Source organism: Stegastes partitus, unplaced genomic scaffold (genome assembly GCF_000690725.1).
Source record: "Stegastes partitus isolate 25-593 unplaced genomic scaffold, Stegastes_partitus-1.0.2 Scaffold201, whole genome shotgun sequence".
Lineage (NCBI taxonomy): Eukaryota > Metazoa > Chordata > Actinopteri > Pomacentridae > Stegastes > Stegastes partitus.
Window position 1 is genome coordinate 512,323 of NW_007577932.1, and position 16,617 is coordinate 528,939.

A 16,617-nucleotide genomic window follows, 5' to 3' on the forward strand; every position below is an offset into this window, starting at 1 on the left:
TTAGAGGAGCCCATCTTGTCTGAGAGCCAAATGTGTATCTGGACTGGCAACACAAACTCTTCCTGGCCTCTGGGCTCAGCAGCCCTCAGAGGTCGAACAGATTAACAGAAACAACAATAAGCAACGTATCTGCGCCCATTCTACCCAAAACTCAATTACATCTGGATTATAACAGCACTGATATAAATAGAGCTTCTTTTTTTGTGTGTGCTGCGTGTTACGCTGCTACAAAGTTGATTTGAATGTAATGAAATTGAGACCTCAAGCTAATGCAGATATCTCAAGCTGACAGAAGAGACTTCAGGGAGATTTGAGGGATTGTTTATTTGTTCCAGGCTGTTTCAGGGTGTTTCTGACAATGTACAACTTCCACCACAATTTGAATAAAATACTCTGCTTTATTGCTGCTGAAACAGCCCCTACTGGGCCTTTTTTTTCACATTTCCACAGAGTAAAGCTCACAGCTATTGACCACAACAATAAGTAAGGATTGGCCAAAAAAAAAAGAGAGACAGAAAAAAGAATCCAACATTAAAAAAGACTAAGAGCCTACAGCTATGGTTGCAGCTCTCTAAGGCCATGCATTGGAAAAAAAACACTGCTTTTGGCTGAATTCTAACATGAGCATACTCACGAGACGTATGCTATGATGCTGATGCTTAACAGGTATAATATTGATCATGATAGTACATGAGCATTGCCAATCAATGCTAAATACAAGGCACCGTACAGCTGAAAACTGGGACGTGTTCAGTTTTGCGTATATTTTATGGCAATCCCACCAGACATGTCACTGAAAATTGTAAATGTAAATCTCAGGTGATCTGTCAGAGAAATCGACAGTTGTTGAGATATTTCTGTCTGGACCAACCATCCGCCATGCTGCTGGTGTGGTGAAGAATGGACATAAATAAAGCCCCTTGAACATTTTTAATGCATGTAACAACAGATTAATGTTACATGAATTACCGGCTGCTGACACATTTCTAACAGGTTTTATGACATTATGTCTCAGACAATATATTTCCAGTGAAAGCAGCCTCATTGCCAATCATTTCATGATTCTGTCGCCCTGTTGACCTCCCTGTCAGTGTGCTTCAGAAGTACAGTCGTGACTCGACAATCCGACCCTTAACAATCCGAAAACCTTGCTATCCGACAGGTTTATAGGAAAAACTAACAGAACTAATTAAAAATAGCCTTAACATACCGACAGCCTTGGATTCAGACTCCCACATGATATTTTATGTCACACACAAGGATAACGGCGTATTATCTGACTGAACAATCCAACAGATTGGCTACGTTCAGACTGCAGGACTTGATGCTCAATTTGGATTTTTTTGTGAGTTCGTTCACATTTCCAATTAAATACAACTTGTATGTGATCTGCTGTGTGAACTTCATACGACCCAAAAATGTCTCGCATGTGCAGAAGAGGACACGACGACGTCACACGCAGCGAGCATGCTCAGTGTTTACGGAAGTAAACATGAATGGTGGCGACAGCGGGGGAGTGGTGCTGCTGCCGCCACTGCCAATGGTGGAAACAGAACTGTGACCTCTAACTAAACTAGCATCAGCAGCCAAATACTGTCACTTCCACCCCGTCGGAGTGCTCCCCCGAGGTGGAAGTGTCCCCCCCGACTACGCCGAATATTCTGATATTCATCATTAATTGGGCCTGAATATCCAGACACCAGAAAGTGCTATTGGGACCAGCCCTACTAGTTATTATAACAACTACGAACAATAATTAACAACAAATGAGCCTTCAAGCCCTCCTCGTATCTCGACCTCCGTCTTGACAATCCGACAGCCTTGCTATCCGACATAAAAGAAGGTTTTACATTTAGTGTCGGATTATCGAGTCATTAAAGTCCATCCTCTCCCACTCTGTTGCCTCTCTTCCATGCCCTCTGCCCTATTTAGTGACACCTTCCTACCACATGCCAACATCTGCACGACTGAATTGTTCAAGGTTGAAAAAACGCAGCACGCCCCACGAAAGAAAAAAATAGCTCCTTTTTTTTCCCAGTCTCTCTCAATGACACCCACGAGACTTCACACTCACTTCATCTGAGACGTGGAATTACAGGCCTGAATGTGCAAATTATCCAGTCACTTTGCCATCTTGGTGAGACTCAGGAGATTTTTTCACTGTGGTGTATCAGAAGTTATTGCCAGAGGATGCTGCTAGTTACACTGAAGAGGCTTCATGGGAATCATCAACAAACTCGCAGGGGGACCCTTTCATCTATAAACAGCAGCAGTTTTAAAATCACAATAGATGAGGTTTTACTGAGAAGATGTGCACACCAGCGTCTGTACGAAATCATTTAGTGTGACAGCTTTTTTACATTTGGTAATACATTAGCATACATTTATAGCTCGGAGGCGAAAATCGCACAACACACGAGCACAAATAAAAACATGGTTAGATTTTTAAAACGATTTTAAGGCCACGATTGGACAGTGATAAGTTAAGAGGCACAGAGCTCCATGTTTACATTTTGTAAGTCTTTTAATTGGATGATACATCCATACTGCAGGCTATAGGCTTAACCATTATTCCATCAAAAATCCTTTACTAAGATTAGAGCTTCAAAAGTCATGTCATTTCAGAAAAAAATAAATAAATCAATAAAACCATCAAGGGCTGCCAATACCAATTATTTTCAATAACGAGTCATCTGCTTGATCTGCCTTCGATTGATCAAAAACGACCAAATAAGTAGTAAAATTAGCAATTGTCCATCACAATTTATATAAGTCCAATTGACAAATGTCTGTATTGTGAGACCAACAGCAGAAAACCCACAGATTTGTGGGTTATATCCGACAAGCTATCCAGATAGAAACCAGAACCCAGACAGATTTTTTTGGCTAGTCACTTTCAGGACAAAATCTTATACCAATTTAGGCAATTTATGTGTTAATCTTCAGACTCAATATTTCCAAAAGCATTACCGAACCTCTCAGGCTCACTAATAAATTACAGTTGCCTATGAGTGAGTAGCAACAGGCTTAAAACTGCTGCAGCAGGGCTAAAGAAAAGAATAATAGTCTGAATGAAAATGTGTGTTTCCCTTCTTTATTTTTTTTAGTCCTCTTACATACAGCATGTGGCTGGATCAACCTCTGAGAATGAGTCATCTCAAAGGTTCACGACCTGCAACAATGAGGGTATTGTGTGTTTTGTGCCACCCTCAGTGGATGTTTTTCTGCCGTCTATTATTACTTTCAACTATTTTTTCCCTCTCTTGATCGCCAATAAAACCCTCCATAAACCCTGACCTCCCACAATATGAAGAGCACGGTGGGCCTGCTGTTGTAACACCTTTGATCCTTGGTGAGCTCCACACTGGATCCCTTGCAGTTTGCCTATTAGCCCCTATGCTGGTGTGGACGATGCTTTCATCTACATTCTGCAGAGGCCTTACTCACACTTTGACAGCGCGAGGAGCACTGCGAGAATATGTAAGAAATGTTCTTTGATTTCTCCATCGCCTTTAATACAGATTGCCCTGCTCTGCTGGGGAAAAAAAAAAAAAAAAAAAGAAATGTTCTTTGATTTCTCCATCGCCTTTAATACAGATTGCCCTGCTCTGCTGGGGGAAAAAAAAAAAGATGGGGAGGTGTAGGTGGGCTCCAGCATGATAACATGGAAGACTATCTGACAGGAAGACCACTGCAGTTTGTGGAGCTTCAGGACTGTGTGTGAGCAACACAGGAGCTCCTCAGGGAACAGTGCTGGCTCCCTTCATCTTTACATTGTTAAGCTCCGATTTCAGAGTCAACATGAAGTCCAGCCATCTGCAGAAGTTCTCTGCTATTATGGGGTGTATGACTGGGGGAGGGGAGGTGGTAAGCCATTTTGTGAAGTGGTGTGGGAGGAACCAGCTGGTGTTCAGTGTGGCCAATACCAATCCTGGGATTTGGCAGGAGGACGGTACATTCAACATCCAGGGGTTTGATGTTGAGATGGTAGAAAGCACCTGGGAGGACATGTGAACTAGGGATGTTAATGATCCATTGTTAAGTAATTAAATATCATTAATAATTTAACCAATTAAACAGAAGATATGGGAACAGCAGGTCAGAATGTGTGCTACAGTCGCTGCTTGTGTTTCACTGTTTAATGAGATGGAAAATTGCAGCAGCTCGGACTCTGGACAGTTCCATGTTAGCGCAAAGAACCAAGAGAATGTTAATGTTCAAATCCAGATTGTTAAATGAGTAGTTTTGTGATTATTATTTCATTCGTGTTGTGTTTGAATCCTGACTACTGTGGACAGGTGAGACGGTTTTCGGTGTTTGTGTGATCCAGAGTGTTGTCAAAGTTTAGCTACCAATAGGCCACCATGACAGAGACACATGTAGCGGTTAACGGCTTCCAGACAGTGTTGTTGAGTAGAAAACAAGTTCAAGTCTACTGGGAGAACATTCCTATAGCTGCATAGATAATGCGATGAAAGCGATTTATTTAATCAGCGCATGAAAATGTGTTCACTGTATGTAATTTGTTTAAGTGTTAATAGGTGGTTGATTGATGATCGGTTGTTTAAGATGTGCGTCCTCAATGTGGATGATCATCTAGAGGCTGTCTACAGGACACTACACATTCTAAGGAGTCTGACTTCCTTTAACATCTGCAGTAGCATCCTTGAGATGTTCCATCTGTCTGCAACAACAAGTGCAGTGTTTTTACGGTATGTTGTGCTGGACATTGGGGATTAATGCAAGCAATGCCTGAATGCTCAAGAGGCGCTTCAGGGTAGCCAGCTTTGCACGTTGCTCTCTTGTGAACACTTTGGATATAGCGGTAGAGAGGACTCAGTCCAAACTCAGAACTATTAGGGACAACCAGTGTCACCCCTTCCACAGAATGCTGCTCAGCAGGATGACTGTGTTCAGCAGGAGGCAGCTCCAGCTGAAATGCAAACCAAAGCGCTGCAGGAAGTCATTCCCACTTGCTGCTTTTCCGCTCGACAATTCATCCAACATTTGAAATTGATAATAAGATCGGGATGGAAGGTTGTATCTGCTATGTACATGAATATATACATAGATTTGTATTTTTTTTTTAAACTGATAACAGATATGGCCATGCCAATGTGTGTGTGTTTTTAAACGGAGAGAATGAGAGCAAGAAGATGAAAGCCCCAAAAGACAAAGGATTAAAGTTAAATGATCAGAGTGATCTGTTGCCATTGTGTGTTTTATCACACCCTGATCTCGTAAATTTCCTGATGATAAGTGAGAGGAGCTGAGCCAGACATTCACTAGAATGCAGAGATTAGAAATAATTGTGAGGCAGAGAGTAGAAATAGACGAGGGGAGCTTCTGAAAGAGTAATAAAATTTGGAAGGCGACATGAGGGAATACATATCCAATCTTAAAGTCTTCATTACTCACTGTTCATTACTCTCTCTTAAGTGAAAATAGGTCTAACGAATTGCCAGAGGGCAACTACTGCACTTGACCAAAACGATGAAATCACAATGACCAAACTGTTGATGGAAGATCCTTTTAACGAGGGAACACATAAGCGTTTATGCCATAAACCCAAATATTCAAGTCTTCCTCAGACTTTCTGATCTGTGCTGATGTTGCCAAATACTTATTCAGTCGTTATGCAACAACAGCTTGTAGAGAAATATGGCCAAAGCTAACACTGGTGGAAACATTCTGGAGCTTCTTTTGTCTTCATAATTGGCTCAGCTACAGAATGGGCCAGTCTGTCTGCTGAGCTGCTCATCCGGATCTGCATCCGGAGCTTGTTGTTTGTTTCAAAGTCATATGGTCAAGATCCATTTCAAAGAATTTAATTTGCTCAATTGGCACAGAGTTTAAAAGTCTTCTGTTTCTGCCTTACTAATCCAATTTGTTAAAAATATAAATAAAAGTTTAGAATTCAGCAGTTATGTTTGGTTTCATTCCCACAAAAAGATAAAAATCCTGTGAAAACTGATTATAGCGAGCGGCGGCTATGTCCGAGCCTCGGTGGGAAGAGTGGGGCTGAAACCTGCTGCTCATACGGTCAAATCTGCCCTGCTGTAACGCTGTCCTTGTCTGTCTGTCCTTGTTTGACTGCTAACAAGTTATAGACCAGCTGTCACTTCCTGTCGGGTTCTGGATGACAGACAGGCCTGAACAGATGAATTTAACAAAGTGCTCTGCAGTGTGGCTGACTGCGTCTAGTGACATTGTAATATAATTAAGAACAATTTGTGCATGAAAATCCCTGAGTGTGCATGTGTCGTGTGCACTTGAATGCAATTTATATGCTGTGCGCTGATTGGCCACAACAATAAAACTACTGACAGGTGCGGTAAATGGCACTGAACAGCTCATTGCAACACAGTGTTTTTCTGGGAAACCTTGGGTCCTGTCATTAATGTGAATGTTACTGAGAACCAGTTTGAGCAACACAACAAAGTGCTCAAGGTGCCCACCAGTTTCCCCAAATCCTAATTACATCAAGCATCTGTCGGATGTACCAGAACAAGGGCAATCCACAAAGGCCCCATCCCACAATCCACAGGACCTAAAGAATCCACTGCCACTGTCCTGGTGCTTGACACCACTTTTCACCACCAGAGGCCCATCGCCCAACAGGCTCAGAGCCACTTTAGCAACATGAAGGGGACACAAAACTAGGCAAGAGGTTTCAATAAAACCAGCCACACAAACACAAGACTGGATTTATGACCAAATAACTATTAAATATACACCAGCATAGTTCCGAGCTTCCTAAGACGATAAGAAAATCTTTCTAATCTTTAGTTTTCTCATTTGTAAAAACATGTTTTTGTCTCGGGGCTGCAGTTGGTTAGCGCTGTTGCCTCGCAGCAAGAAGGTCGCTGGTTTGCGTCCCGGTGAAGACACCAGGGATCTTTCTGCGTGGAGTCTCCATGTTCTCCCTGGGTTCTCTCCGGGTTCTCCAGCTTCCTCCCACAAGGTCCAAAAACATGTTGAGGTTAATTGGTGATTCTGGATTGTCCGTAGATGTGAATGTGAGTGTGCTTGGTTGTTTGTCTCTAAGTGTAGCCCTGTGATAGACTGGTGACCTGTCCAGGTGACGACCCTAATGAGGATTAAGCAGTGTATAGACGATGGATGTTTTTGTCTCATTGTGATTCTTTGAAGTACACTGCATGGGACAGAGACCACTCAAATGGCCAAAAGTGACAATCTTGACATGACATGACAAACTAAAATAGAATCAGCGCTTGTGTTTGAGGTTGACCAGGTGTTGTTTATATCCCCTATGTGGATGCAAGTTGTAAAAAAAATACTTTAAAAAGACCAGCTCTGTTGTAGCGTGACCTGATGCCATATCTGCTCAGAACATTAATAACACACCAAAATCCCCAGAATAAAAAAGGCGACATTAGGATGAGTATGCTAAATTGAACAATAATGAACTGCCACAGATGGGATTTCTTGTGCACAAGTAAGCACTGACCCAAAGACAAAATACATTAAAGCCCCCCCACCTAAAGACATTAAGGAGGCAGAATGAATGAACTGTCACATGAATACATTTACTTTTATGTAAAAGAAATAAATGATCCATAATTAATTGAAAGTGAACCTTGGCTGGCCGGCGGGATAGTTCTGGCAAAGCACACTAAGCACATACACATTTTAATTATCCAATTATAATGCAAACTTTACAATACTAATGTAAAATTAGCAATTAAAATGCAGAACTGATGCCTGGTGTTGAAAAATTACAGCATCTTTTTTTATTATTAAAAAAAACAAACAAGCGAAAATGGTTCTTCTGTGGATATAAATGAGAACAAAACTGCTGATTTCAAGTGATACATTTTCCAGCAGTTCCTGGGAATTAATTTCTTACAAGTGGTATTTTGATAAAATTAGGACATCAGAAAATGTCCTGAGGCTCTTGCTGAGCTTGGCGACCCATCCCCAAGCGCATCTGACAATCTGTACATTGAGCCGGTGTGTGATTTCTTCTGCGGCGGGTGTGTAGATGTGTAAACTGCACAAGGTAGATCAGTATCACAGCTGATGATACCCTGTGGCACATAAATGTTTGTCAAGTGGACAGTGTACTCTCTAAGGTGCTGCTGCTGTTTAATATGTGGTGCACTCCTCCTCGGTGTACAGTAGATGTGCAGATAACTGTGTATCTGCTTAGTGCCTTCCTGTGTTACCACATAAAAATAGCCACATGAAATTCATAAATGTGCATGCGTTAATAATTAATTATATACTTGAAACACTGTAAAACTGTCTAATTAATTTCCAGAGGAGATTGCAGAGGCTCCCGCTCAGCCACCGGCCGCAGATGCCGTCATCAGATTGTAAAACAACCTGACGTGCGGTCGCGTTTTCCACGACACAAAACAGCCCATTCGCCCCAAAATGTAAATTACTTGCCTTTAAAACAAAAATATTTGAAGAATAAATCTAACTTGTCATTAATAAGTCACATTTCTCCGTCCCAGAGGAGATGAAGTGGGAGTCAACCCTTAGGTGACCACAAATGAAGGCATAAGGGGCTGAAGTAGATGGATTGTGGCAGATGACACCCGTGACAAAGTACACTGTGAAGTGTAAATCTGTGTTTGTTGTCTTTATGATTGGTGACACTGTGGCTGTTTGTCAGCGGCTGCCATTACTGGCTGTCTCCACTCGGTGCTGTTGTGTGAGGCTGCTGCCACAGCCAGCAGCTACAGCTTCACTCAAAGTTAATAGTAATCTGCACTCACTGGGACAAACCACAACAACAACTCTGTGTGTGTGTCTGTGTGTGTGTGTGTGTGTGTGTGTGTGTGTCGTGCCTCTCTGTCTGCCTTTCACTATGTATATGTGTCTGTGGAAGTGTGCCATGAGTGAGAAAAACAGCAGCTGAAAACTGGAGGTTTCCTTTGATGTATGTGTGAAATTAACACTCGCTGTGCATTTATTTATGGCCTCAAAACTGGCAGTGATCAAGATTGTGCTGAGCTCTACGGGATAAAAGCACATCATAAACACACTGTGTGTGTTTTAGCCCTGATTATAAAGTAGGGCTGCTTCCCTGTGGAATAAATATGTGTGCACAATGGTTGGCTTAATAATATTCCCGCGCAGTTCAGCGCTAAGGGCATCTTGTGCACTATGCCACATGTGTCAGATGTAGTCAGGATTTGTTTTCTTAGCAAGACACTCGAAATAAACAAGTGTTTTTAATGCAAACTGAGGAATGTTTTGTCAGCAAACAAAACAACCCAAAGTTGAGACATCTGACACACTGTCATAACAGGCAGTAAATTGGTGTAATTATTGCCTAGCATCTACAGTACCACAATGACAGTCATAATGACATGGTTGTGTTTGCACGCTTTGTGTAATTGCACATCATTACGTAAACCACATTTTACTACCGTTGGTGGGGAACGTGACTGAGAGGTGGCCCAGAAATGACCTCTTTCATTTGCAAAACTTACAAAACCAATGACAAACTGGCTCACACACTTGACTGTTAGCAGCAAACCACACAAAAACCTGTCCTGGCCGCCACTTTCCCCGGCCTCCACTCCATCCAACATGATATCACAACTGGCAACCCCAAGTTGATCCCAACACAGTCATTACGGAGTTGCTCAATGAAAGTGTCACGGCCTCTTTTTCCCTCCTCTCTCCCACAATTTTTCTATCTAAAACATCCTTCCCACCCCTCCTCCCTCCTCTCTTTTATCTATCGCATTTTCTGCCACACAAAGACCTTTCAGAAAAGCAGAGAATCCCATCAGTCGGTAACACAGCGTGGCCGGTGGCCGCACAGGAAGCTTTTGATTCCAGCTGGAATGTCCTGAGTTTTGGAAAACTGTCAAACTCAGTGGACACAATGTTGCTGTTAAAGCTTAAAATCAATCCAGCACGCAAGGCCGCTGCTGAAAACTTCATTATGTTTATGTAGCGCCAGTGTGTTTGAGCCTGATGCTGGGTCAGTGGTTGAGTTTAAATACAGCCTAAAAACTATCACGCAAAAACAACAATTGATGTAACTGTACTCACTGAGTTAAGGTCCAGGCTGGTCTGCACCCAGTCCTTGGCTTCAGTGTATTCTTCCATCAGTCCCATAATGTACAGCGTGTCCAGTGAGTCGATGATGGACGCTCCTCTCAGGCCACCTGCAACATGCATTGAGACAAAGACAAACAAGTTAGGACAAACATCTCAAAATATGGGTTTTGTTTATTTTTTGTTGTTGGTGGGGGGTTTTGTTGTTGTTGTTTTTTAAAAAAATTGCATTCTCAGTTGCATTTTAGGGGAAATTGATTTGCGTTTGCGACGTACACATTTCTAATCAACATATCTTTGCCATTTGCTTTCCAACTGTTGCTCATTTTCAGCCAACCTATAATATATGAGATGGAGTGGGCGGGACTTGTCACCATAGCAACCCATAACAATGCATACACTTCAAACTTCCATCCATCCATTATCTATACACCGCTTAATCCTCACTAGGGTCATGGGGGGCTGGAGTCTATCCAAGCTGACTCAGGGTGAAGGCAGGTTCACCTGGACAGGTCACCAGTCTATCACAGGGCTACACTTAGAGACAGACAACCAAGCACACTCACATTCACACCTACGGACAATTTAGAATCACCAATTAACTTCAACATGTTTTTGGACTGTGTGGAAGGAAGCCGGAGAACCCGGAGAGAACCCACGCGGAGAACATGCAAACTCCACGCAGACAGATTCCGGGTGTCCTCACCGGGACGCAAACCGGCAACCTTCTTGCTGTGAGGCAACAGTGCTAACCAACTGCACCACCCTGCAGCCCCACTTCAAACTTGAATGGGTGTATTTTACATTGCTAGCTAATGCATGATTTTCCATCATGAAGTAACGTTGGTTCCCCTAAATCACTAATGCTGAGTCTGTAGCTATTTGAAAAAGTTTCTTGCTACATCACACTGTTACTGTACCGGAAAAAATAAGTTTCTTTCAAATATAGATAAAATAAAACACTAAGTTTATGTTACACAAGAGTTATTAACCACTGATATCTCTCCTGTTCCAGCTACAACCTTTGACCAGGCAAACAGAACTACATTATGCAATCGAAAGATGACTTTGGAATCTTTGTAGAACAGATCGAAGGACGGATTCAAGTTACTCCTATAATGTACTGTACATGTTGACATGAATACTCTGACTGCATGTTGTGAGGTAGAGTGCATGACACTGATGCAAAACTATTTCAATCACTAATCCCTGAGGTGGTGAATAAATCCACCCAGATGATGTTTCCTTTGTGCATGTTTTTAAAGGAGAGTTTTTAATAGGATTTATAAAAAGAAAAGAAAATAATAAGTAACGCGAATAACAGACAAACGACTCCTTTCTTGGCTGTTACATAAGTTGCCTTCTGAGAAGCGAGATAAGTACTGAGATTTAACCCCCAAAAAACCTTTAATGTCGTGATTAGCAACTTGACAGCGTGTGTGATAAAAAGTAAAACATTAAAGTCCCTCACACGCTGAGCTTCTGCAATTACTGCGTTGATGTTGAATGATAATACAAAAAACTGCTTTGCGTGGCCCACATGAAAAGCATCTTCTCTCTGAGATTAAAAGCATCCTCAAAAAAAAAAAAATTAAAAGCATCAGTCGCTGTAACATGAAAGTCAAGTCATTTAGGAATCGACCACCAGAGGGGGAAAAAAAAAATGGAACTGATACACTGATTATTGCAAACATTTAGCAGCTGCTCCTGGATTACACCGAGTCCACGAGTTTCCTTCGTTAAATCTCTGTGCAAATGTCACAAAGTGTAAAAATCCGTCTGCGGTTATTGTGTACGTTTGAGTCCCTGTCTTTGTGAATCTCATTTAAAGCTATTCATTTCTTTTCACCAACTAAATGAGAAATGCTAAGGGGGTGTTTATTCCATCCTGGTGGCCTTGTGAAAGATTGCATGGCCTATTTTCATTCTCATACGGCGAAATATTATGCAAATGCAGCCGAACCTCTCAGAGACAGCTTGGCACAAAGGAAAAATAAACATTATCCTTAATGAATTACTGTAAAAGAGTTCAAGGGCAAATTACGGTTCGGAGGTTTAATAACAAGGAACTGTGACTAAATAGACTGTGAATCGAGCGGCTCGGGGGGCTCGCATCGTAGATTACTGGGGGAGAAAGAAAAAAAAAATGCAATAGTGTGGAAGCTGACCTGGTTAAATGTGAGAGGTGATGAAAAACCTTTATGTTCACCTCTGAGAACAACTTAGCCTACAGTCGATGCCTTGGATTGATCTGATGCAACCGTTCAGCAACCTGGCACATCAAAGACGTCGATTTTTTTTGTCAAGAATTATTTTTAAAGTTCACCGAATATGCAAATCGTATCCATACCTTTGGGCGACAAAACACAAATTTAAACAAGTCTCATGCAGCTCCTGCTCCCTACTGTCCTAATTACTTATATATTGTTTTGTTTTTTTAACGCTGCTATACTGTATCATCATTAGTTTTAGTCTTTATTATGGATCGCATCACAATGTGCACGTGAGAGCGGTTGTTCTAAATGATGATTAAAGAATTATGATGTAATCTCCCTCTGCTCTATGGAGCATTTCAGCAACATTTAACTTCCCGTTACAGCCCGATAACTTCAGCCTCACTGCTTTTATAGGCAGTTAGGTTTGAAGCAAAACTATGAAAACTAAAACGTGATTGTACATCCTATAACCAGCAGACAGATGGGGGGCTTGGTTAACACATTTGCACAAAAAGACTCAAAAGATAAATGCCAATAGTGTTGCTCTATATCGGCTGGATATGTAAATAGACAACTACCGGCTGACAGCATTACACAACATTAGCTTGCTTTAGAAGTCCCAGGTGGCAGTCAGAAGTCGATTAATACAGATATTTTCAAAATTGCTAGTGACAAGTTCCCAGAGCTCAGGTCGGCTTCTTCAAACAGCCTATTTTTTTTCAACTGACAGTCCCGATCCTGGATGTATTAATATTAAAATGAAATATACTTAAAAAGAAAAAAATGCTCATTTTCGAGAGGCAGGAAACAGCAAGTGTTTGACGTTTGTGGCTCAGGTGGTAGAGCGGGTTGTCCTCCAATCGCAAGGTTGGCGGTTCGATTCCCCGCCCCTCCACAGTTGAAGTGTCCTCGGGCAAAACACTGAACCCGAAGTTGCTCCCAGTGGCAGTATGTGTGTGTGAATGGTTGAATGAGAATGAGTGCAGACCATTTACATCAATAAATGAATAATCAATCAGTGTATTGGCATCTGTGTTTGGCAAAATGTGCATCTTTGTGTAATGAAACTATATACATTAGAAAATGCTGAACTAGCATTTTTTTTTTTGTCTTTTGACTGATCAGTTCATTTTTTCTACTAAAACATCACTTTTATAATCAGACTGCGCAGCGATGGACAGATGAAGGGCATCTTGTCTAATGTGATCTAAACAACTTAGAACAGACATCAGACTCTGTTACTGTCAACAGGGTTTTTTTTTTTTTTTTTAGGCCAGTTTCAATCAACAACTCTGCTCTTTTCATCCTCTTAAGGTTTTTTCATTCCTGTCAGTGTTCGCCCTGTGAGTCATGTCGTATTTGTAGCTGCACTTAACATTATTACCATGAGAGCAAAATGCTTCACTTCACCACTGACCTTTCACCTCGTCTCCCCGTAGCTATATGGATTAGTCGATGAGGTCGGCCGGGATGCCAAAGGGCACGGGGGGCAGGGATCAATGACTTGGCTCGACTGAATGATGGGTGTCACACGCTACATCCAGAAATATTTCTTGTAAAGGAGGCAGACAGATATGATGTGAAGCTCTCCGTGTCATAAAAAGTTACCCTGCACTGCGACTGCTTTTGTTCTAGCACTCCACACCAAAGCATGTTGCCCTCACAAGGTTGCTGTGCCACGGCGGTAGCTATGCTGTACCACACATCCCCAGTCTTTGAACACTTGTCTGCTCGTGTTGTCAGTAACGGGGCAGCGCTAGCCTCAAGCAAGACTCGTGTAGTCTCCATAACTCTGGAGGACCATCTGTCGAGGCTGTTAACCACGGCCTAGTGCGTGTGTAGTGTCAGATGTTAGTGTGCCATATCAGAAATACTTCCGGCTTCTGCTAATGTTACAGAAGCAGGAAATCAAGCGTACTTAGTTTGCTTATTGAGCAGCCGTGTCTGCATTCGACGACAAATAGCGATGGTGACGACTGAGGGGACGGGTGTAATCTAATGCCCCCTGGTTATCCAAACCCAGAAGTAGCTCTCTGTGGCTGCAGGCGAAACAGCAGAGTGGAAAATTCCTATTGAAAACAGCACCAAAGCTAAGATGATTGATTGACTCTGAGGATAGACGGAGCAGATCAATCCATCATGGTGTACTCCTTCGGCTTCCATGGTCTAAGACCCTATTTATTTCTGTAGCCCTTTGCCGGCGATGAAAGGAGCCCTGAGGGACTGGGGCAAAAGGTGTGTTCTATTGCTTATTTATAAAGATTGATAAACATGCTCAAGCTGACATTCATGCCAACAGGGTCTCAATTTACATTCTCATGCATTCTAATATCCTGTACGGTGCGTTCAGCGTCATATTTAATGCCTGGTAAAGCCCAAAAATAAACAGTGAAGACAATCTGTATTTACAGGCTGTGGACGCATCCGATACGCCAATTATCCAATAAAAATAATTGAATACAAACAGAAGGACCCATGCTTTGAAGCAACAGCTTCAAATACCTACTGTTTACTGGGCATCAGCCCATAAATAATGGCAAACCATCCACACAGTAATGCTGGATAACTAACTGGCCAAGCTGGCAACAGCCCCAAACTCAGAGGAGCCCCATTAATTCCATGTCAATTTGTTTAGGAAACATACTTCGCTGCAAAAATTTGTTGGGAAATTCCCACTATTAAAGTACTATGTCAGCTAAGGTAGGCTCTGAATAATTAGCTAATTTTATTGCCTTTTTTTTTTTTTAAAGGATCCTGTGCATAAAATCTTATTTTAAGAACATGATTTTAATTTATATTGTTCTCACACAACACATATTACAAATAAAGTTATATTTAATTAAGTTCCCATAGTTTAAGACAAATTTAATTATGTTTCAGCACTGAACTACTCTTTGCTTTGAACTTTTGATGTTAAGAGTGCACACACATTATACTAAGGCTGGTACCTTTCAACAAGTCATTACAGTTATCAATGGACAATTAGGCTGCTGTACAGAACAGAAAACATGAAGTCTAACAACAGTATGCCACAAAAAATTCTCTAAAATGTATAAAATGTCAGATCAAAGGAGTAAAAAATGCAAAAACAAAAGTGCTAAGACTCCAACATGATGCCTTTAAACTGCTAGTTTTCAACACATAACAGTAAGAAGATAAACTGATTGCAATTTAGATAAAACACATACAAAATAAGAAATATTTCTCATATCATACCTAATTAGTTTAATTAAAGATAAACCAGCTGACCAATCATTTCAACACTGGGTTACAATAATACACTGTCAATGGTCTATTCAACTAAATGCATGTAAACTATAAGGTAAAAGAAAACTGAATCTACCCATCAAAGCTTCAAGTAGCTTCTATTTAATTATTCAAAATGTGCATGAATATACCAACATACCAGCGTCCTTTGAGCAGCAGTACCACAAAGTAGACATTAAGCGTACACGTGTACAAATGAGAAACGTGCACCAGCGAGCGTGTAAGTGTGTAGGCATGCCGACTACAAGGAAAGCCATTAGTAAGACATTGGCCGGTGGATGTTCATTCATCACGGCTGTCACAGGCCAGTCAGTGTCGGTCAGCGGGGTTACATTAGAAGGCCCGAGTCCACATGATCAATCACTCACTGCAGAATGTTTGTGTCGCGATATTACTGACTTCACTCTCTCTCTTCCTCTCCTTGTCTCTAAACGTGCCCATACTGCTGATGTACCAGGATAAACCACTGCTTTATTGCAGTCCTTAGGGAAACAGTTCAGAGGCAACATTTCTGATCTAATGTACAATATGCATGCGAAACACATGCCGGTATTCACCGTACATTCAAAGGGCATTTACGTTAGCCAGATAAGAATGATCAGTTTTAAAAACAGTGCTTTAATACACCCTCAGGAAAGCAGACGTCTGATTGGAGCTACACGCCTCGCATTTAGGCCGGCAACTCATATCACAAATCTGCAGGAATGAAATATTAAAGATCCGGTCAATACTGTAAGCCGTCTCACTAACGTCATCAAAGTGAATCTAATTGATGCAGACGCCGCAATTCGCACTAATTACACCGCCCTGTTACCAGTGGATGCCAGTATCCAATTATCAATCGCAAGGCCAATGAGCATCTTGTTAGCGCTAATGCTACCTGACACCAGAGAGACAGGGTTAGCGAGCCGGTGTGTCTGTGTGATGTTAACGATATCTAGCTGTTTGCTATTCGAGGCACAGGGTTAGCGCCGCAGATAAAGTGCACTAAGGAGATGATTCTGTAGGTGAGCGGACTTTTGATGGAGAGCGCCAATAGAGCAACACTGAGGATGGGGAGGGGGGGAAGAAAGTGAGGCTGGAGGGAGCC

The 16,617-nt window shown here is 41.8% G+C and overlaps 1 protein-coding gene across 2 annotated transcripts in view; it reads right to left on the reverse strand.

The window, feature by feature from the left end:
- LOC103356458 (mannosyl-oligosaccharide 1,2-alpha-mannosidase IA) overlaps window positions 1-16,617 on the reverse strand; it is a 212,763-nt gene that overhangs the window by 84,903 nt on the left and 111,243 nt on the right. For both annotated transcript variants that reach the window (XM_008280600.1, XM_008280601.1), the window contains exon 3: window positions 10,039-10,154. In XM_008280600.1, coding sequence (XP_008278822.1) covers window positions 10,039-10,154 — 116 coding nt within the window. The remainder of the gene's footprint in view (window positions 1-10,038; window positions 10,155-16,617) is intronic.